Genomic DNA, 23827 nt, shown 5'->3' with positions numbered 1-23827 from the left:
CTCCAACACAGGGTTTCTGTCATTGTCAGATATAAAGGAGAACCACCAAAGCAGACAATCTGTATAACTCACTTTAAGTATGTTGACAATTCATGCTGACACCCTAATCTAAATTCAGAGTCTTATTCTGTGTGAACAATGCCATTCATGTGTGCTATATCCAGTCAACGTAAACTGAAAATTTCAATAATTAATTAAACATTAGTGTAACACACACAAAATGCTGGAGGAACTCAGCAGGTCAGACAGCATCTATCGAGAGGAATGAACAGTCAACGTTTCTGGCCAGGACTGGAAAGGAAGCGGGGAAGAAGCAAGAACAAGAAGGTGGGAGAGGGGAAGGAGTACATGCTGGCAGGTGACAGGTGAAGCCAGGTGAGGGGTAAGATGTGAGATTGGGGGAAGGCAGGATGAAGTGCTGATGACTAGATCAATTATTTGTAAATCTATATTATAAGATTTGGTGTACAGGATGATAAAAGGCATAGACTAAGTGGACAGTCAGAGGCTTTTTTCCAGGACTGAAATGGCTATGAGGGTACTTAATTTTAAGGTATTGTGAGGGAAGTATGGGAGAATGTCAGATGTAGGGTTTATTTACATAGAGTGGTAAGTGCATGGAACTCGCTGCTGGGGTGGTGGCAGAAGCAGATACATTAGGGACATTTAAAAGACTCTTAGATAGGCACATGGATGAAGTAAAAACGGAGGTCTTCTATATGTGGGAGGGAAGTGTTAGATTGGTCTTGCAGTATGTTAAAGGGCCGAAGGGCCTGTACTGTGCTGTATTGTTCTATAATTATGTAAAATTCAGAAAAAAACAATCCCCATTAGGCCCTGCCCACTTACTGACAGTTTCCTCCCTCCTCTACAATCTATTGTTTTCAGTCTAACATGCTGCTATTTTTAACCTCATTCTCCTTCTTCAGCCTATTGACATGCACTGTATTTATTTATAGTTCAGCAGAAATAATGACTAGCTTGGTAAAAAATGCACATATGCAATTTCAAAAAAATTCAGGCTTTCGTTTAGTGCTCTGCCCTACATGAGGGTTCCATCCATTAAACACCTACAACAAAGATCATTGTACTATTATCTGACAGATTAGGGATGTTCATTCTGCTTTGACAATTTACAATCTAATTGCCAAACAGCAGATAGTAGCAGCAATATTACAACAGGTTTTATTCACTGTGCCACTGTCAAAAATACTACCTTTTACAGAAGAGCAGATGTCAATGATAAACTGGGGAATAAGTAACTTTTTTTTCCAGATATTTTTCACATAGTGGTCTTGGGATTGTCCAATTCTTATGCAAACGCTATGTAGAACCAATTTTGGGTATGTTGTCATTTGAAGCTATCACCCTGATCTCCGTTCACAATCATATTCTGTGCAAACAGTGCTATTCAAAGGAGCTGTATTTGTCCATTGCTTCACAACAGGTCACAATTTTAAAGAATTATTTATGACAAGCACATTGAAACATCCAGTTCCGACATGTTTGTTCATGGCCTCCTCGTGCCAAGATGAGACCATCCACAAGGTGGAGGAGCAACATCTTATATTCTGTCTAGATACCTTCCAACCAGATGGTATCAATATTGCTTTCTCACTCCGGTGAACAAATTTCTCCCCCGACCCCCATTCTCTACTCTGATCTTTAGGTTATGTGGTTGGCACAACATTATAGGACAAAGGGCCTGTAATGTGCTGTAAATTTCTATGTTCTTTCACCTCTTCTCACCTGCCAATTATTTCCCCCACGGGTCCCCTCCTTCTTCCCCTTTCTCCCACTGTCCACTCTCCCCTCCTATCAGATCCTTTCTTCTTCAGCCCTTAACCTTTCCCACACACCTGGCTTCACCTATCATCTTTCAGCTAGATTCCTTCTCCTCCCCCCCCCACCCCTACTTTTTTATTCAGGCACCTTCCTTTTTCATTCTCAGTCCCAAAGAAGGGTTTCAGCCCGAAATGTTGATTGTTTATTCCTTTCCATAGATGCTGCCTTCCTCCAGCATTTTGTGTGTGTTGATCCAATGGAATGTGTTGTTTGCGTCAATGTCCAACACAGCCCAGGATGTGCTGGGGGCAGCCTGCAAGTGTCACCATGCTTCCTGTGCCTCATAGCACACCCATAACTTACTAAGCCTAACTCATATGTGGGAGGAAACCAGAGCACCTGAAGGAAATGCATGTGATCATGGGGAGAACTTAAAGAGTGGTAGGTACTGAACTCCGATCTTACAGCTGGTGCTTTAAAGCATAACAAAAACCATCTGTGTAGTAATATGACAGGCCACTGTCATATCTATCTGTGGCCCCAAAGCAGTCACTGTTCATGGGAGCTTGGTTCCACTTATAGAACAGTAGACCATGTCCCAGACAGCCACAAGGCGGCTGGTTGAGACAGATCCGCCGGTTGAGTGGTGTCGCATCAACAACCTCACACTCAATGTCATTAAGATATGAGCATTGTTTGTGGACTGTAGGTAAGACCACCTTACCATGTGGGACCTTGTCGAAGGTTTTGCTGAAGCCTGAATAGACAACACTGTACAAGATAGCAAAAACTGTTTTTCAGAAGTACTGGATTTGCAATCAGACCTTCAGTCTACAAAAATTGCAAATTTAATGAAGTACACTTCACTTCAGGGTATTTTGCTATATAAAATGTTCTAAATAAAAGAACTTTGTTATGCTTTTTTTAAACACGTAAAAATATCAATCAATATCAAGTTACCAGGGCAAGTACAATAAAATTATGCACGTGATATATGTATTGCTATTGTCAGTATCTATAGGCTCACATGTAATTCAAAGTTCAAAGGACATTTATTATCAATGTAAACCATATACAGCCTTGAGATTCGTCTCCTTACAAGCAGCCACTAAACAAAGAAACGCATTAGAACTCATTAAAAAAGACCCAAAGTGCAAAACAAAGAGAACAAATTGCGCAAACAATAAAAAGTAAGCGCGTAACATTCAGAACGCAAATCCAGGACCATGAGTTCACAGGCGTGAAGCCAATCGTCACTGCAGCCGGTCTGGGAGCCTGGTAGTTACAGCGCAGAGGAGAGTAAACCTCAGTGAGCTTAGATAAACCTCTTGGAACTTTCTCTGCAAACATAGTGTGCCTAGCTCCTGGAATACTGTGTAATGCACTATATGGTAATTTCAAAACGAATTGAAAACCAATTCTGGTGCACCAAATTCTTTTATAAGACCATAAGATATAGGAGCAGGAATAGGCCATTCGGCCCATAGAGTCTGCTACGCCATCAATCATGGGCTGATCCAATTCTTCCAGTCATCCCCACTCCCCTCCTTTCACACCATACCCTTTGATTCCCTAGCAAATCAAGAACCTATCTACCTCTGCCTTAAATATACCCAATGACTTGGCTTCCACAGCCGCTCATGGCAACAAATTCCACAGATTTACCACCCTCTGATTAAAGTAACTTCTCCACATCTCAGTTCTAAAAAAATGTCCTTCAATCCTGAAGTTGTGCCCTCTTGTCCTAGAATCCCCTACCATGGGAAATAACTTTGCCATATCTAACCTGTTCAGGCCTTTTAACATTTGAAATGTTTCTATGAGATCCCCCCTCATTCACCTGAACTCCAGGGAATACAGCCCAGGAGCTGCCAGACGTTCCTCATACAGTAACCCTTTCATTCCTGGAATCATTCTCGTGAATCTTCTCTGAACCCTCTCCAATGTCAGTATATCCTTTCTAAAATAAGGACCCCAAAACTGCACACAATACTCCATATATCTGTCTTGCACTTCCTTCATTTTTCGCAGAAACTCCAGCCATTGCTGCTCTGCTGTCCTTCCTGCAAATGTCTCTTTCCAGTCAACTTTGGCCAGTTCCCTTCTCATGCCACTGTAATTTCCTTTATTCCACTGAAATACTGACACATTGGATTTTATTTTTTCCCTCTCAAATTTCAATGTGAACTCGATCATATTGTGATCACTGATCCCTAAGGATTCCTTAACTTTAAGCTCTCTTATCACCTCCGGATCATTGCACAACACCCAATCCAGCACAGCCAATCCACTAGTGGGCTCAACAACAAGCTGTTCTAAAACTCCAACCCTTACACATTCTACAAATCTTCTCCCTTTATGTATGAATTAACAGGCAATTGTGCAAATATGGTTAATATTTTTAGGGAGTTATTTTTGCCTAGGTTCCTGGCAGCTTAGAGTCAGTGGCCAAAGACCATCCACATGTGACTGTCCTCCGTGGCATCAAAATACTGTTACTGATGCAGCTGGACAAAAATTTCGATGTTCTAATATTGATACGAATACTGAACCTTATCACATCAACACTGCTTGAAAGGTGAACAAATCTGTTAATGTCTTCACTAAAGCATAGGAGACATGGGTTTGCCAGAAGTGTTTTGTAACACACATTTCTACAATAACATATTGAGGGTAATTTCCATTCCAATGATTTTTTTCCCTTCGCTTTTACCACTCCCCACTCAATACTTGACGTTACTTTGCTCTGACTGGCTCTGATGTGGAACTAATTATAGCAGAAATTCAAATGTGCTTATTATCCCCCTATGACATGAATATAAACATGTAACATGGGCAGTACATGCACGATAATCCCAGTTCAATGAACACACAGAGAAGTATTTTATTAAAATATTGCTACTTTACCTCATTTCCCCTCTCTCGAGTTGAGCATGACTCACTATCCCCTTCTGAAAATGACCCAGATTCATCACTTGAGTTGGTGACGTAGGACTGTTCACATTTTAATGGTGGCTTACACTGGCTGTACATTGCATCTCCCATTATGCTGAGGTCTTGCTGCTCTGCAGATAGAAAGCGGGTTCCTTGTGAGCAGGGAGAAGTGGACAACTCAAACTGAGGCAAACTGCAAGGGGAACCACCACTTCCATCTTCAGGAAAAGAGTAGGAAGAGCAGGAACTTGAAGTTCTGGTTCTGGTTTCAGAAGGAGGGGATCGGGGGCACACTTTAATTGGCACTGGGCAGCTGGTGTTACATGTGGATCGAATTCTACAAGAATTCAATGGTAATAAAGGCTCCACTGAAAGTCCAGTAGAAGGACAAGTCTGTGAACATGGGAGCGACTGGCTGGTACCAGTCCACAAACCCTTTGGCACATGTTCAGTGAGCTCGCTTTCTAGTGAACTCCCACCGGGATATGAATGTGCAGCAGGAGCGTCCAAGGTACCCGAAGAAAATATTACACTCTTTCTATCTGACTCCAGTTCTTGCTTGCAAATCACTTCACAAGATGGTGCAGCAATAAAGCTACTGCAATCTTTTTGCGGAGTGCAAGATAGTCCAGAGTTCACACTGTAAGGCCTGTATTCTGTTTTGAGGTCACCCTGAGTCATTCCCTCTTCAAGGGAACAAGATGTTCTGGTGTTGAAGGCTTGTTGCAGTGGACTTTGTCTCTCAGTAGATTCCATATCAGTCTTTTTTGTGAATCTCGAACAAGGGGGTGTTTTACTGGAAGGTCTATCAACACACATTGGACTCAATTGTTTAAGATCCATTTCCTTCTCCATGATAGCATGATCCATTGCATTGGATTCAACTCCAGATAAATGCTTTTCTCCGGCGGTTTCTGATGCCTGTGGTTCGATTTTTATCTGTGCCTTGCTGTATCCTTGGGTTTGGGCATGGACTGAGCGGTCTTCTCTAAATGTGCTTTGAAAACCTGAGGTACTAGTATGTGGTGTGCTATTGATATGCTTTGTGCAGGCCAGTTGATATTTCCTGTATTTTGGGCAGCGTCCCATATCATCACTCGATGTCACGGGAATGGATATCACAGCCGGTTCCTTCTCAGATAACCTTGGAGATGTCTCACATCCAAGTGTCTCATCACACATTATTTCCTTTGAACAGGTGATCTTATGGGTCTCAGACTGCATGTGCTCTTCCTCGCCTTCAGAGTTCCCGTCTTCTTGTTCATCGGACTGCTGGAAAGTTGACATTTTGGTGTAAAAGATAAAGCCATCTTTCTCATTAAAGAGCTGAGCTTCAAGGAAACGGAAGCAGGAGTCCTCCAGGTTATGCATGTGCAGGACTTGAGCACAATGCATGACCTCTTGAATGTTGTCTCTGCTGAGTAATAGCTTAGCAGTGTAGGCAAACTGTAACAATGGGCTAAATCCTCTGGCGGTGACCTACAAAACACGGAAATTGCCAGCATTACTATCAACAGTGCTATTGTCCAAAATACTTCAAGTGTAGTTAGGATGTCTGACAGTTCTAATGTTCAAAAACAATTACACAAAACTGTCAGTTAATATTTTGTGTCTCAACGGCGAACATTGTATTTGTTTATTTACTTTAAAAGGCAGTAATTCTACATGTAATAATAGATTTTATTTTTAAAATGCATTGGTGAAAATTATACAAAATCTTGATATGGCATTTCAAATTATTATTATGCTTATTAGACAACAATGACACAGAAATGCTTCAATGTACAAGAATGCTTGCTTCACTCGACTTTCATAAAATGTTAAGGTTTAAACAGATGACCGTAAAATTCCAATTTTTATCTAAATGCTTACTTTAATTCCCTGGGAGAGTGTTTGATAAAGATCTATTTGCTGAAGAGTTTTGAGAAATGATGGTGGAATTTCTACACAAATTTATCTCTCCAGAGGTAAAGCCTTTTTAAATTCACCTAAAAAGTGGGTTATCCAATCTACTCTTTTGCTGATTTAATAGAAAACAAATATATAATTCAAATACATTTTTAGGAATTAAAATGATCAATAAGTAAATTATCTCCTACTTCTCATTCCTCTCCTAGTGACGTTGGCTCCTTTCTTGTAACATTACCTACCTCCAACAACTCAATGTCAATTTCCTTTCAAATCCCCATTCCCATTCCAACATGTCAGTCCATGCTTCTACTGTCAAGATGAGACTACTCTCAGGTCGGAAGAGCAACACCTCATATTCCCTCTGGGTAGCCTCCAATCTGACGGCATGAACATAAATTTCTCAAACCTGGTAATTTCTCCACCTCCCACTTCTCTCTTCTTTCATTCCCCATTCTGGCTCCCCTCTCACCTCTTCTCGTTTCCTTACCTGCCTATCATCTCCCACTGGTGCCTTTCCTCATTCTCCTTTTTGCATAGTCCACCTGGCTTCACCTCTCACCTTCCAGCTTGTACTGCCTCCCCTCCGCCCGACCTTCTTATTCTGGCTACTTCTCCCTTTCTTTCTAGTCCTGATGAAGGGTCTCAGCCTGAAACGTCAACTCTCTATTCCTTTCTATAGATGCTGCCTAACCTCCTGAGTTCCTCCTGCATTTGTGTGTGTTACTCTGTCCAGTTCCTTTCAATTCTTTGCTTCAAGAACCTCAAAACAAATTTCCTCTCATGTTAGGTCATGATACACTCACCATCTTCTTATCCTACGACTGGATCCTATGACAAAAACACCATAATCCTCCAAAGACTCTCGTCCATTGTGGGTCAAACACCTAATAGATGTGTTTTATTTTAAATGTTGCAGAGGAAAATCTGATCGAACTCATCTGTAGAAACCCTGCAACTGAAGAACTCCATCTTGATGAGACTTTCACAAAGACCATTGATATGACCCAGAACATCATTTAAATGCCTTTAAAAGGTAGTAATGCAGCTACCAGTGTTGGTTAATGCCTGCAGATATGTTTGCAAATTTAAATGCCACATATTCAAAAACACCCATTTTACCACAGAATAAAGATATCGACCACAAATAAAATTCCACCCCTGAGGTGATAATTCTGACTTTGTACAATGGACAAGAGTGAATTAGCAAATTGCTTTACACCTCCTGCCAGCTTCATTTCCATTGTTAAAATTTACATTATTATACAAAGGCCAGAGTATCCCAGTGTTTTATGCCATACTGGTCAATTATAAAAGTCAGTGATGAGGCAAATGGAGATTGCCTTCATTTGTGAGTACTGACAATTCACAGGTTTTGTCAATATGAATATACCTCAAATGTTCCTAGCTGATTATCACAAACATTATATGCCCTTCAAATACTGTGAACAAATGAAGTTTTTTTGATAATGTTATATTCTAAAGACCAAAATATGTAATTAAAGTGACTGAGTTGCAAAAAAAAACCCAAAAATTAAATGAATAAATTGGAGGTTTCTATTGGACAATGATTAGTGGAAACCAAGGGACACATATTTTGGATATTAAAGCACAGACAACATGATATTACTTTTAACAGACAATACTCCATCAACCAACTTAATAGGTCATGGAGTAAAACTACTCACAAGCCTCAGCCAAGAATATATATTTATGCATATTTTAATAGATGCATTTATTTTTAATTATTACTTTACGTCTAAGGTAGAAATTAAACATACATCATAGACACATGCTATGATGCATGTGTCCTACTGAAGGGTCTCAGCCTGAAATGTCGACTGTTTATTCCTATCCGTAGATGCTGCCTCTCCTGATGAGCTCCTCCAGCACATTGGGTATTTAAACATATATGCTAGTTTTCTGCCCAGGGAGTTATTTGACTTCACAAAATTATTAGTATAAAAGGATTCAAAAAGATCAAAGTTCAAAATACATTTCTTATCAAAGTATGTATAAATTATACAAACTTGAGATTTGTCTGCTTGCAGGCAGCCACAAAACAAGAAATCTGAAAGAACCTAATTTCAAAATAGACTAACAAATGCCCAAAGTGGAGGGAGAGGGGGAGAGGGGAGAGAGAGGGGGGAGGGTTGGGAGAGAGAGGGAGAGAGGAAAGGAGAGAGGGAGGGAGAGAGGGAGAGGGAGAGAAAGAAAGAAATAAAGAAAGGCAGACAGACAAATCGTGCAAATAATAAAAGGAAGCAACAGCATTTAGGACAAAATTGAGTCCATAGACCCGAAGCTCAGAGCAGCCGGACTAGGCCCATAGCCTTAGTGTCAGTTCATCACACAGTGGGGCAAATTGTTGTGAAGCTCACAGATATGGAGCCTGGAGCAGCCGGAGTAGTGTTACATGTGGAATGGGTAACTGACCTGAATTTTTCATCCTCTACTTCTCAGGTCTTTGCATGTGAAATTTGCAAAATAATTGTCAGATGTCATAAAGTATGACGTTTTCATTTCTCATATGGCCTCTTTCTGAACTATGATTCCATAATGTCGTTAATATTGCAAGATTCAATTTATAATTTATCTTGTTAAAAGCAAAGTTCAGACAATGCAAGCTAAATAAGTAGCTTGATAGTTCTACAACATTAAACCCCAGAGCCTGTACTGTATAAAATCAGACCCTGAATGAATGAACTCAATAGTCCTCAATTTTGAACGTTAAGACCATAATTCCTACATTACAACATAATGGAACCTCTTTCACTAATACCATTATCAAAGAGACATTTAGCAAAGGATCAAATAGTAATATTACAGATTAAATCTGGTGTATAAATAAGTTTTGTAATTTTCTCATCTTCTGACAGAACATTGTACACTTGCCAAAAAAGCCAATGCATGTGTGTAAAAACATCAATTCAGTCACCAAATGACCTATGCTCGTGATTTGTGATTATTCTCAATGTCAAAGCATCTGGCATACATCAAGTGTGACACACACAAAGTGGTGGAGGAACACCCTTCCCCACCTTCTTATTCTAGCTTTAGCCCCCTTCCTTTCCAGCCCTGACAAAGGGATTCGGTCCGAAACCTCGACAGTTTATTCCACTTCATAGATGCACTTGACACGCTGAATTCCTCCAGCATTTTGTTGGTGTGTGTCCCTTAGGGTTTCCAGCTTCTACAGAATCTCCTGCATCAAAGTTCTAATGTATTATCAAAGCATGCATATGTTACTATATATGTACATTGTGATTCATTTTCTTGTGGGCATTTATAGCAGACATAAAGAAACACAATGGAATCAGTGAAATTGCCATGGTAGTGTAGCAGTTAGCATGATGCCTTTACAGTTCTGGGGTTCCGAGTTCAATCCTGACATCAGCTACTGTGTCCCTAAAAACAGGATTCTTATTTATTCATTTTTCATGAACAACTGTGACACAACAAACTGAGCAGGTTCACAAGGGTGATTCCGAGAATGAAGCAGTTAACATACGAGGAACTTTTGGCAGCTTTGGGCCTGTACTCACTGGAATTTAGAAGAATGTGGGGAATTTCTTTGAATCCTACCAAATGTTGAAAGGACTAGATAGGGTGGATGTGGAGAGGATGTTTCCTATGGTGTGGGTGTCCAGAACTAGAGGGTATAGCCTCAAAATTATGGGGAGACCTTTTAGACCAGATGTAAGGAGGAATTTTTTTAACCAGTGAGTAGTGCACCTGTGGAATGCTCTGCCACAGAATGTGGTGGAGGCCAAGTCTGTGGGTATATTTAAGGCAGAAGTTGACAGTTTCCTGATTGGTCAGGGCATCAATGGATATGGCAAGGAGGTGGGTGTGTAGGGTTGAGTGGGATTCAGGATCAGGCATAATGGAATTGCGGAGCAGACTTGATGGGCTGAATGGCCTAATTCTGCTTTTATGTCTTATGGTCTTACTACTGGCACCCATTCTAATCCATTATTGAGTCACAGCACAGGAACTTGCCGTGGGGGAGCCACGACACTGTCGTGGTTAGCGCAATGCTCTTACAGTTCGAGGTATCAGGGTTCAAAGTTCCTTTCTGGCGCCTTCTGTAAAGAGTCCCTGTGGAATGCAGGGGTTTGCCCCAGGTATTCCAGTTTCCTCCCACAGCCCAGAGATGTAATGGGTAGGTTAAATGGTCATTGTAATTGTCCTGTGATTAGGTTAGGGTTAAATCAGGATTGTTGAGGATTGCTGGGGTGCCAAAGCTTGAAGGGTAGGAAGAGCCAATTTCGTGCTGTATTGCTAAATAAATAAATAAATAAATATAAATTACACACGGACAGCAGACAAAAATGTGCAAAAGAAGGCAAACTGTGCTAATACAAAAATAAATAAATAAAACTGAGCACACGAGTTGCAGTGTCCTTAAAGTAAGTCCACAGGTTGTGGAATCAGTTTAGAGTTAAGGTGAGAGAAGTTATCCACCTTGGTTCAAGAGCCTAATGGCTGAAGGGTAATAATTGTTCGTTAAGCTAGTGATGTGGGACTGAAGACTCCTGTACCTCCCCCCTGATGGCAGCAGGGAGAAGAGAGCATGGTCTGGATGGCTGGTGCCCTTGAGGAAGGAAGACCAAACATTGTCTCTACATCGTGCGCCTATTGTCATCATGAACTTTAAAACAGTTTCAAAGTTCTAAGTAGATTTATTATCAAAGTACATAAATGTCATCATATGCAACCCTGAGATTCAATTTCTTGTAGGCATACTCAATAAGTCTAATAGCCATAATAGAATCGATGAACAATTGCACCAACCAGGTGCGATCGCATGCAACCAATGTGCAAAAGACAATCAACTGTGCATATACAGAAAGAAGTAAAAAATAATATTAATAAATATCAGGAACATGAGATGAAGAGTCCTTGAAAGTGAGTCCATAGGTTGTGGGGACAGTTCAGTGATGAAGCAAGTGAAGTTAAGTTATTCCCTTTGGTTCAAGAGCCTGATGGTTGACGGGTAATAACTGTTCCTGAATCTGGAGGTGTGAGTCCTGAGGCTCCTGTGCCTCCGTCCTGATGGCAGCAGTGAGAAGAGAGCATGACCTGGGTGGTGGGGTCCCTAATGATGATGCCGCTCAAGGGTGGGGAGGGGTTTATCCATGGTGAACTGGGCCATAACCACTACTTTATGCAGAATTTTCCATTCAACACCAACAGCATTGGTGTTTCCATACCAGGCTGTGGTGCAGCCAGTCAAAATACTCTACATCACACATCTATGTAAGTTTGTCAACTCCTAAGGAAGTAGAGGCACTGCCGTGCTTTTTCGTAATTGCACGTATGCTGGCTCAGAATAGGTCCTCTGAAATGATAACATCAAGGAATTTAAAGTTGCTGACCCACTCCACCTCTGATGAGCACTGGCTCATGGATCTTCAGTTTTCTCCTTCTAAGTCTTAATGACATTGAGTAAGACGTTGTTGTGGCACCACTCAGCCAGTTTTAAATCTCCCTCCAATACGCTAATTCGTCACCACCTTTAATTTGTCTTTGACAGTGGTGTCATCAGCAAATTCGAACATGGCCTTAGAGCACTGCTTAGCCACACAGTTATAAGTGGAAACACAGTTATGAGTAGAGTAGGGGGCTAAGCACACAGCCTTGTGGTGCACCTGTGTTGATGGAAAATGTGGAGATGTTGTTGCCAATCCAAACCAACTAGGGTCTGCAAGTGAGGAAATTGAGGATCCAATTGCACAATTGTCTTGAAGCTCATTGATTAGTTTTGAGGGAATAATAGTATTAATGCTGAGCTATAGAGGATAAAAAGCATCCTGATGTATGTTGTGTTGGCGCGTGGCCAAGTGGTTAAGGCGTCGGTCTAGTGATCTGAAGGTCGCTAGTTTGAGCCTCAACTGAGGCAGCGTGTTGTGTCCTTGAGCAAGGCACTTAACTACACATTGCTCTGCGACAACACCAGTGCCAAGCTGTATCGGCCCTAGTGTCCTTCCCTTGGACAACATTGGTGGCATAGAGAGGGGAGACTTGCAGCATGGGCAACTGCCGGTCTTCCATACAACCTTGCCCAGGCCTGCGCCCTAGAAAACTTCCAAGGCGCAAATCCATGGTCTCACGAGACTAACGGATGCCTATAAGAAGAAAGTAAGATATGATGTATGCTTCTCTGATGTCCAGATGTTCCAGGATTGAGCGAAGAGCCAATGAAATGGCATCTGCTGTGGACCTCCTAGTCCGGTAGACAAATAGGAGCAGATCCAAGTCACTTCTCAGGCAGGAGTTGATATGTTTCATCATCAACCTCTCAAACCACATCATCAATGTGGAAGTAAGTACTACTGGACGATAGTCAGGTTACCATGTTCTTTTTGGTCACCAGTACAGTTGAAGCCTGCTTAAAGCAGGTAGGTACTTCAGTCTGCCTAAGTGGAAGGTTAAAGATCTCAGTGAACACTCTGGCCAGTTGATCAGCGCATGTCTTTTGTACTTGGCCAGGTACCCTCAGCAAATTGCGGATCTCATGGTTCATCCAGGGCTTCTGGTTGGGGAAGGCTATGAATGATTTTGTGAGGACACTTTCGGCTCCTACTGTTTTTATTAAGTCTGTTACAACCATGGTGTATTCATTCAGATCTATAGATAAGTCCTTGAACACAACCCAGTCCCCTGACTCGAAGCAATCCTGTAACTGCTCATCAGCAACCCCCTGACCACCTCTTTGTTGTCCTAATCTCTGAATCTTTGCTCTTTAGCTTCTGCCTGTACACAGGTTGGAGAAGGACAGCCAAGTAGTGATCAGATTTCCCAAAATGCTGTCTGGGCATGGAATGGTAGGTGTTTGCTCCTCTTTGTGCGGGACTGAGGCTGTGGCCTGCAACCAGTGGGCTTCTGGATTGACTGCAGTGATGCCTGGCTTTGTGAACTTCAATTCTGAATGCTGTCTGTTTGCTTTTATAGTTTACACAATTGTGTGTTTTTCTTTCTCTCTGCACACTCGGTGTTTGATGGTCTTCTTTTGATTTTAAAGGATTCTATGGAGTATACAACCTTTGACAATAAATGTACTTTGAACTTTGAATAGCTTGCTCCTTTGTGCTTCCTGACTTGCTGCTCAACTTAATTTAGCCAGCTTCCTTAAAAGTAGTTGTTTAGTTAAAAGGAATGTGAAGAAATCTGAAAGCATGTGCCACATGGCTGAAGGACAGTTTTCAACCCGCTGTTATCAAACTTTTGAACAGACCTCTTGTACGATAAGATGGACTCTTAACCGGTCATGTGTTGTACCTTACTGTCTGCCAGCACTGCACTTCCCTGCAACTGTAACACTTAGCTCTGCACTCTGCTATTGTTTTTCCTCTTTACTACCTCAATGTACCAGCGTGATGAAATATGATGGACGGTCATCATGCAAAGCAGTTTTACAGAAAACCTCAGTGCATGTCACAATAATAAACCAACTTACAATTTAAAGACAAACAACAGGAATTCTGCAGATGCTGGAAATTCAAGCAACACACATCAAAGTTGCTGGTGAACGCAGCAGGCCAAGCGGCATCTGTAGGAAGAGGTGCAGTCGACGTTTCAGGCCGAGACCCTTCATCAGGACTAACTGAAGGAAGAGTGAGTAAGGGATTTGAAAGTTGGAGGGGGAGGGGGAGATCCAAAATGATAGGAGAAGACAGGAAGGGGAAACTCCTCCTATCATTTTGGATCTCCCCCTCCCCCTCCAACTTTCAAATCCCTTACTCACTCTTCCTTCAGTTAGTCCTGACGAAGAGTCTCGGCCTGAAACGTCGACTGCACCTCTTCCTACAGATGCCGCTTGGCCTGCTGCGTTCACCAGCAACTTTGATGTGTGTTGTTTACAATTTAAAGAGTTACACTGCTGATGGTGGAAATCTCATCACAATCTTCTTAAACATTTTTAAAGTCCACAATTTACTTAAACTTATAAGGTGTATTTTCTTTCTAGCAATTTGCAGCTGAAATATTTGGTTTTGGGGATCTTAAAATGCAATACCACTGGCATTACCACATTATTGAAGGTGCCATTATGTTCAAGTTTGGCCAGACAGGGTAGGTGAAGTCTTTAGGCCGAAGGCAGAGAATTTTCCATCTCAGAAGAGCCAACTGAGACTTTTCAGAGACACAACATCCTACCTAGACCTCCGAGCCAGCAAGTTCAGCTCTTCCAAGGGCATGATGACCTTTGGCCACACTCTCCTGTGGGATGGTGGAGATCAAAGTCACTTTAACTCTCAACTCCCTTTACAAAAGGAGTTTTTCCAAGAGGTTGTCAAGTTTTTTCCTAACATGTCTTCCAAATTGTTGCTCACCACTGTCTTAAGCACTACTTTTATGGTAAAATTTAATTACTAAGATCTCAGATGATATCTGGGACACTGGGATTTGCCAGCTCTCCAGGCTTCCTACAAAGGTAGGCAGCACATTCCCATAAGAGCTCCCCTGAAAAGCACAGACATTTTCTCCAGCAGAAAATGTGCAGCATCCCATGGATCATTGGAAATTCCTCATAGTGAATGCTATATTTCCACAAAGCATATGTGACTCCTTCAACCCGAGGGAGTCTGCATTGCTGAATATTTATAACAATTAGACCAATGGATCCTGATGTGTAGGGGCTCGCCTCAATTGTCTGGTTACTCACACCACAGTGCTTTGTAATCACAGCTGACTGCAGATACAACAAAAGCCACACAAGTACGAGGATGTTATGGTCTGGTCCATGAAGTCTGGATTCCGGTTCACAATCCGGTCCATCATTCCTTATTCCAGGTTTTCTGGTTTTCCCTTTTTCTGCTTGGTGCTCTAATTGAGGCAGCTGATTCACATTTTGGACTGGCTACATAAATAGCTCCTTGGTTCAGCTTCAGTTGCTGGATTGTTCCTGTCCAAACCCTCTGTCTGAATCCCATCTCTGCTCCTTCCACCTGAAGTCTTGCCCTGCAACCAGTGCCTGGAGCCTTGCCTGCACTGCTATCAAGTTCAACCACTGGAGCAAAATAAGGAAGTGTCTATTGTTGTTTGGAACTGTCTCTTTGTGCCCTTGCCTTTGCTAGGAAGGTCTGGCTGTTTGCTGCTACCTTGTTTTGAAAACTGTCTCTCTGTGTTCTGTGTATGAGTCCTGGCCCTATGTCCTGCTCCCTAGGAGAGGTCCTGACTCTGTAGAGCCCTGGCCCCAAGTCCTGTTCCCAAGGAGGGGTCCCAGCTCTGTGTTCCACGTTCCTATTCTCTCAAGACCAAGTCAAGGCTTCGGGGTCTCGTCCTGTTGTTGTGCCTCACCCAGCCCAGGAGTACTTTGTCCTGCCCAGGAAAGCCTTGAAGAATCCAAGCCTCCTCCAGTCCTGTAGCCACATCATGTCTTTGTCTAGTTCTGGAGTCTGAGCCCCAGTCAAGACCCAGGTTCTGGGTCCTTGTCCAGTCTCTGGCTTGGAGTCCAAGCCCAGGCTCCTAGTTCCTAGTTCCTTGTGCCAGTTCTGCTTTCCTAGCCAAAGTCCTAGCCCAAGTCTGTGTTCTTGTCCCAGCTCTCTAGTGAAGTCCTGTTCCTAGTACTTCAGTGTCTGTGTCTTGCATTTGGGTCCACCACCAATGCCCCCATGTGACAGAGGAGGATGCAACTGGTGTCCTCAATGTGAGGTTTCACTACCTACCCCAGTTCAGTACACGTCTACTGGAAGTCAACTTCCTTGCTCTGCACTGTATGCTGTCAAATCCTTCAAAGTTGTGAAAGTCCAAAGACCAAATGTACATTACTTACAGTGAAATTCCAGTCACAGTAGTCAGAAAGCAGTGAAAGTAATTGGAAGTAGTATACTGTATTTAGAACTTTTGTAAGCTGCCTGCAAAATATCGCCATCTTTCAACAGCACCATCAGAAATTGATGTTAGAGGAGAAAGCAGACCAGGACATCAAAGAGGGCTGCCATGAGATGAAGCCTGAAGAGCAGCAGTAATAAAAAGAGGATGAGGAAGACCATAGCTTTTAGGTGATGTTCTTTTTGGGTATCCATGTTTATACTCCACCAAAAATAGGAGCAATTTAGCTAAGGGGCATAGACTTGGTTTCAATTAGAAAGAAAACCAAATTTATTTTGATATGGCATTAGGTATCACAGGACTGTTCCAGAGGCTGCCATTCATTGCATTACTCTGAACTGCAGTCATGGAAGTGAATGCAGCAGCCAGTTTATGTGGTTTCTGAAGACTCCACAGATGAATGAACAGTTTGTTTTTGAAAAAGATTGCACAAACAAATTGTTGGAAGAACTTAGCAGGCCAGGCAGCATCTATGGAAAAAAAGTACAGTCGACGTTTCAGGTCGAGACCCTTCAGCAGGAAATGTCACAATGATCCTGCTGAAGGGTCTCGGCCCTAAATGTCAACTGTTCACTCTTTTCCATGGAAGCTGCCTGGCTTGCTGAGTTCCTCCAGCATTTTGTGTGTGTTGCTTGGATCTCCAGCATCTGCAGATTTTCTCTTATTTGTGATAAGATTAAAGATTAGCTTTATTTATCATATGTACATTGAAACATACAGCAAAATACATCATTTACATCAAATCAAATCACTGAGGATTGCGCTGGGCAGTTGTTACCGTGCTTTTTGTGTCAACATAGCATGACCACAACTTATTGACCTTAAACGTACATCTTTGTAAATGTGGGAAACCAGGGCATCCGGAAGTAACCCTTTCGGTCACGAGAACATATAAACTTAGAGTCAACAGCGGGAATCGGACCCTGATCTTGCAGCTGGTGGTGTAAAGTATCATGGCAACTGTTGAGTTACCAATGGGAGGTTGATTAAGGAAAGAATCAGGATAGCAGGAAACCTGTATTATATTGTGTGTGAACTATCAATAGCTTAACAGTTATCTAAACAGATTAATATATAAGTGAGATTGCACATATGTCTTTACTATAATGTACACTACATAGTTTCGATTGGAGTTTCTGACTTCAATAGGAAACAGCTGACAAGCAGAGGTCCTTTAATCAAATTATTAAACTTTCTGCGATGGCACAGCTACAGTTCAGATTTGAAGATGGAAACAAGCTCAATGTTCTTGCAGCTTCTTACAGCTTTGATGATAAAAATTTTGGGAAACTGTTTCATTGGGAGACTAGTGAGTCAGGAAAAGTACATACCACTTCCATTTGAACGATATCATAAAGCATTTGGTACTAAATTCTGATGCACATTAATCATGCTCATGATTCCTTCCTAAAAAGTAATTGAAGATATTTTGGCCTTGAAGTTGCATCTTGAGTTATTGCTACAGAAGCAATTAATGTATTCTTTGGAAATTTCTTGGCAGTATGAAACTGCTTAAAAAATAAATAAGTGGGCACTTCAATTAAGTCAGATGAAGAACAAATATCAGATAAACATGGTAACAAATTAGTATTCAATCATGCAACTTCAAGGCCAAATAGTAATGAAATACTTTGCCCTTCCTGAGCACTGGCACATCTAGAAACTATCTAGAAATTTTGTTTCACCCTTATGGTACAACAAAACTTTGTTGCATATCGCGTTTGTGCTAAATTAAGTTACCAAAGTCTCAAAATTGGTTGAAAGTAAGTGTACCACAGGATTAATGCAGTTTCTATCTAAAAACAATGCACTGAATCGTGACCGGCATGGACCCAAGGGGAGTTGTATTACCGTAAAGCAACTTCTGTACCATTTCCCAGCACTCAAAATGACAGCCTTCAAGGGCACAATCCCCATGACAGTCAGACACCTGCATCAGAAAGTCTCCCGTGGTGGAGACAGAAAGTCGTGTATTACTCTGAAAATGTGTAAATGGGTTACATGTGAACGTTACATGAAGTATTCTGAAGATCCTGGAGATTATTATGTACTGTACTTACCAGCACTACAAAACTGGCTTACAAAATATCTCTGATTACTTTACAACTGGTCACAAAAACTGCAAGGCAACTTCAGAAAGAACAGTTGAAAGAAGCTCTTCGAAGCAGCTATTGAGAACTGGAAGACAGTACCTGAAAACTTTACCGATGAAGCTGAGAAAAGCTCAGGTGTTGGCCTGTAAACCTGAGCAATCTATACCATGTAGCACTGCATACCACGTACCATGTAATGGTGAATACAGAACACTAAACAATAGCTCCACAAAATAGTGCTGCTGTATTATGGTCCAAGCAGTCTGCGTTCGATCCTGGCCTCAGGTGCTGTCTGCACGCAGTTTGCACGTTCTGTCTGTAAACCATCTGGGTTTCCCTCATGACCTCCCATTTTCTTTCATTGAATAGTACAGCACAATTCAAGCCTTTCAGCCCACGATGTTGTCCTGACCCTTTAACTTACTCCAAGATCAATATAACCCTTCCTTCTCACATAACCCTCTATATTTTTCTTTCATTCATGCCTCTATCCAAGTCTCTAATGCCTCTAAATGCCCCACGTTTCTGCCTCTACCACGACCCCGGCAGTGCATTCCATGCATCCACCACTCTCTGCGTCTAAAAAAAACAAACCTACCTCTGACATGCCTCCTTACTTTCCTCCAAACACCTATGGTTATACTCCCCACTATTATTCATTACCACCCTATCAACTTGCATAGCAACTTTGAGAAATCAATGGACATGGACCCCAAGAACCTTCTGCTCTTCCACACTGTTAGGAATCCTTCCATTAACCCTGTATTCAGCTTCGGAATTCAAACTTCCAAAGTGAATCAGGTCTGCATCCTGTCAGTGTCCTGTGACAACCTTCTACACTATCCACAACATCAGCAAGCTTCACGTCATCTGCAAACTTACCAATCCACCCTTCCACTTTCCCATGCAAGTCATTTATAAAGATCATAAAGAGCAGGGGTTCCAGAGTACCACTGATCACTGACCTCTGGGCAGAATGTACTCAAACACATATCTCAAAGTTATTTTAAAAGTGGTTAATGCAAAGGAGAGTATGCAAGAGAACGAGTTACAGAGTTAGAGGAAAGGAAGAGCATTAAGTGGAACTGATAAGGTTGCTGGGCTGGGATTTGTGCACAGACACAATGGAATGAATGGTCTTCTGTGTTATAATTACCGAGTAGATTAAACACACAGGACAGAAGAGCATTGGCATCTCTGTTTAGTTGGGAAACAGAACCATATAGCAGTTCAAATTCAGGTTAGCCAAGCAACTTACAAGTGAATACAAGTCCTTCACAAAGCATTGGAAAGGATGGAATTTCTTAATGGCTAAAACATTGCAAATCTGCAGGCACAAAATATTGTTTCAAAGCATATAATGAGTTATCTTATTGATTTAAGACTGGTTTGTGATGACTACTCACTTATTAAACTGGCAACAGCACAGTACAGTAAAAGATGTTTCACTCAGGGAAATAATGTTGTTGGACGATTATTTCAGTAGACTGCTATTTGAAGAAGACGAGGGTTGGTAGTTTAGCGAGAAGGATCAAGGATCAGGAGAAACAATCAGTAATTACATTACAGCATGAAAAGATTTATCCAGACATTGTTAACTTTTGGTGAACTTTTAAACTGTGCACTGCTGGGTTTTACATGTAGCTCAGATCGTGAAGGAGATCCTGAGGAGTCTTTGATTTGACTAGGATTATCTGATTGTAATCTTGATAGAATTGACAATGAAAATGAAATCGGCCATTGAGAAGGAACAATAAAACAATAACAATGAACAATAAAATGTAAAAGCTACCAAAAAAGGTGAAGTACAGGTAAATGATCATAATGAGGTAGATTGTGAGGTCTCAGGTCCATTGTATCCTACAAGGGGTCCATTCAAGAGTAGTAGTGTGGCCCTATGAAGAGCTAAGTTCCAGACAACATGGTCCATTCAAGAGTCTGATAACAGTGGAATAGAAATGACAATGAAAATGAAAGCTTAAGTTAAGAAATTGGAGTGAGAGCTCTGTGAGAGGAAGAAAGTCAGTACCAGATGAGTGCTAAGTGTGCAATGGCAGTGATCTGCAGCATACCTGTTCCTTCGATAAAGCAAATCCAACTCTAGAACCTCCAATCAGAGTGAACTGTCAATGCAAACCATTCACAGCGGGAAAAACTGCAGAGGTGGAATCGACACAACACGAGAGCTGACTCAGAGAAGGACTGGATGTACAGCAACTACATTATAGGTGAAGATGGTGGGAAGCAACAATCTTTCAAGATAAGTGAGCAATTAAATGATCTTTCTCTAGTGCTCTAGAAATGAATATCAGAAAGCAGGGAACTGTTCAATGGAGATACAAAAGTCCGAAGGTACGCACCACAAGTCTCAAGGATAGCTTCAATCTCACTGTTATCAGGCTCTTGAATGGTTCTCTTTTGCAATGAAATAGACCAAGATGTCACAATCTACCTCATTATGATCTTGCACTTTATCGTTTATCTGCACTTCATTTTTACAGTAGATTTTGCACTTTATTATCCATTGTTATTGTTTTACCTTATTCTACCTCAATAAAATGATCTGTATTAACAGTACATAAGACAACCTTTTCGCTGTATCTTGATAAATGTAACAGCAATAAATCAATACCAGTTCAGAGGCTTCAGTGGCAAAGTCAGCATTTGTTGAGAAGTTAGTAAATGTCTACCTGATGATAGAAGTAATGGTATAAGGTTGTGACCTGGCACCTATGTATTCTTCCACAGGCTACCAGACCTCCGTGCATCAGTATTGGCACCAATATGGTGACGTCCAACCGTTTGGAGCACACATCTGTTCAGACATTGATGGCAGCATTGAAACAGATTCAGTCCCCACACAGCACAAACAACAGGTGCTACAAAGCTGCATTTTGCAACTATTTTGTTTCAGTGATGTTCAGTGATGAGTGAATTATGTCCAGGACATCTCTTTTAAATAACATCACAGAATCTTTTATGTCTATGAGAGTGAAGAGAGGAGACAAAAGGAAGAGCCTCCTTAATGAATGTGAGTTACTTAGTTATTTAGAGATGCCTTCTAGCCCAATGAGGCTACACACACAATACACCCATGTGACCAACTGACCTACTAACCTGTACATCTTTAAAATGTGTGAGGAAACTGCAGCATCCACAGGAAACACATGACAATGGAGAAAATGTACAAGCTCCTTCAAGGCAGCAGCAGAATTGAACCTGGATCACTGGTGTGCAGGAACTTAGCGTTACCTCTACACTACCATGCTGCCCATACCCAACAAATGGACATGTTCGATTCTAAAACAAGTCTCTTCTCTGGAACTGATTCTTGGTTACAAATATTTCTCCTCACAAGTATGAAATATACCTCATGGCACAATATGAATAGCTTTGATGCTATATTTCAAGATATGTTCTGAATAGTTTGCTCAAAACACACATACATAATTGAACAAACTACTTTCAAAAATTATGCAAAAAAAGTAAAAAGGGATGTTCAACACAGAAAATTAACATTTTTATATTGTTATCAAATATGTATTTCAAGAGTATAGAAAAATAATCAGGTTTTTGCATTAAAAGTGCAGATTTTGCATAATAAAGAGATTTGGCATGTCACCGATATTCACTGGTTTTGAGCTGAAATTATGGGTAGGTCCTTTAATGTGTTTGTTCAATATTAAAAACATCTAGTTAACAATTGTGGTTACAGGAACTTCCTCTCAGCAATGACTATTTGACACTCAAATCTGTTCTTCTGCTCAATGCATTAGATGCTATATGCTATAGCTATTTACCACAGTTTATTTTGTGCCCTTGATAAGTTTAACCAATATAATCATGATGGAGGTGGGGTCAATATACATCCTTACCAAAGGAGGTGTAAGATGTTCCTTCTGAACACGAGCCTGGATGGGGTCACGAGATGCCACAGAAGCAGGTGGTGGATGCTCGTATGAGCAACTGGTGCATATCATAAGTCCTGGTTATGGGACCATTGACGCCAGGCAGATAATCTTCAGAGTGTATTGATAACTGCAGTGAGACACTGCCCAGAAGAAGGTAATGGCAAACCACTTCTGTAGAAAAATTTGCCAAGAAAAATCATGGTCATAGAATGACCATGATCGCCCACGTCATAAAACACGGAACATAATGAACGAACAAATCATGATAATCACCATCTTTAAGCACTCCATTGACAATCATTGCTATTTCCACACAGTCCAATATTCTGTCTCTTGAGGAGAGGTGAAGGAAAAGATGAATGCACAGTGCATATACATGTTCAGGAGCATGATTAGCATTTTGTGTCTCACCGTTGCGTGTTTTGTCATTGGAATTAATTAGATGGCACGTCTTGCTTATCACCAGTGAAAATGCACAGGCAGGCATAATTGCCATTTTGTGGGATCCAAGCCTCCAGAGGTGCAGGAGTAGGGTGTTTGCAATATTTTATCACTCACTTTCGTAAGATGATCCAAAGCAGATATTCCTCCAATAAAGTGATATGGAATACTAGAAATTATTATACTTCATCCCGTATGCCCGCTAAATAAATTACACTGCAGTAATGTGTCTGAGCTTGCTCCACACCATTGCCCACCTCAATTCTTCCAAAAGAAGTCAAGAGAATTAGGCAATATAAAATGTATGAAGAGTAGGTGAAACAATGAAATTACCCAGGTTGATATTCCTTTTAGAAGTGCTGTTCGATGAGGAGGCTGGACAGATCAATTTTAGGCATATAATATTACAATTTGGGTGAATTGCTGCCACCCAGCACACACGTACACCCCGCCAGAATGACCTGCCTCCAACACTCACTCCTCAGCTCACTGACACACTCTCCTCCTGCACCAGTCATCTTTTATTGCTACTGTTTGACATATTTATATGACTGCTTGTTTTATTATAATAGTGCCAATAACATTATACTGTCTGACATAAATATGCACCTTGCACTTATACCAATCTGTCAATCTTCAGGCCATGTCATTCTGGGACTTGTGGTAATAGTATTTTGTACCTGTGTATGCTGCATCATAACTATATGTGCTCACACGACTAAATGTACTACGTTTTGCACCTTGGCCCCATAGAAATGATGTTTCACTTAGCTGTACTAAAAGTATGGTTGAAAGACAATGAATCTGAAGTTGAACTTGAATTAATTGTGGAATTTCTTAATAATCCACTGCAGCTTTAGCAGGTGAGGTATGGGAGACACGAGAATCGAGGAAAAGCAATGTTATACAAGGTGTAAT

The 23827-nt window shown here is 41.3% G+C and overlaps 1 protein-coding gene across 1 annotated transcript in view; it reads right to left on the bottom strand.

Moving 5' to 3' along the window:
- bach2b (BTB and CNC homology 1, basic leucine zipper transcription factor 2b) overlaps nucleotides 1-23827 on the bottom strand; it is a 356916-nt gene that overhangs the window by 41937 nt on the left and 291152 nt on the right. Inside the window, exon 4 of the mRNA XM_063033290.1 lies at nucleotides 4693-6198. Within this exon, the coding sequence (XP_062889360.1) occupies nucleotides 4693-6198 (1506 nt within the window). The remainder of the gene's footprint in view (nucleotides 1-4692; nucleotides 6199-23827) is intronic.

This window comes from Mobula hypostoma, chromosome 2 (genome assembly GCF_963921235.1).
Source record: "Mobula hypostoma chromosome 2, sMobHyp1.1, whole genome shotgun sequence".
NCBI lineage: Eukaryota > Metazoa > Chordata > Chondrichthyes > Myliobatiformes > Myliobatidae > Mobula > Mobula hypostoma.
Note: the sequence above shows the minus strand (reverse complement) of the source record. Positions and strands in the feature narration are given on the sequence as shown.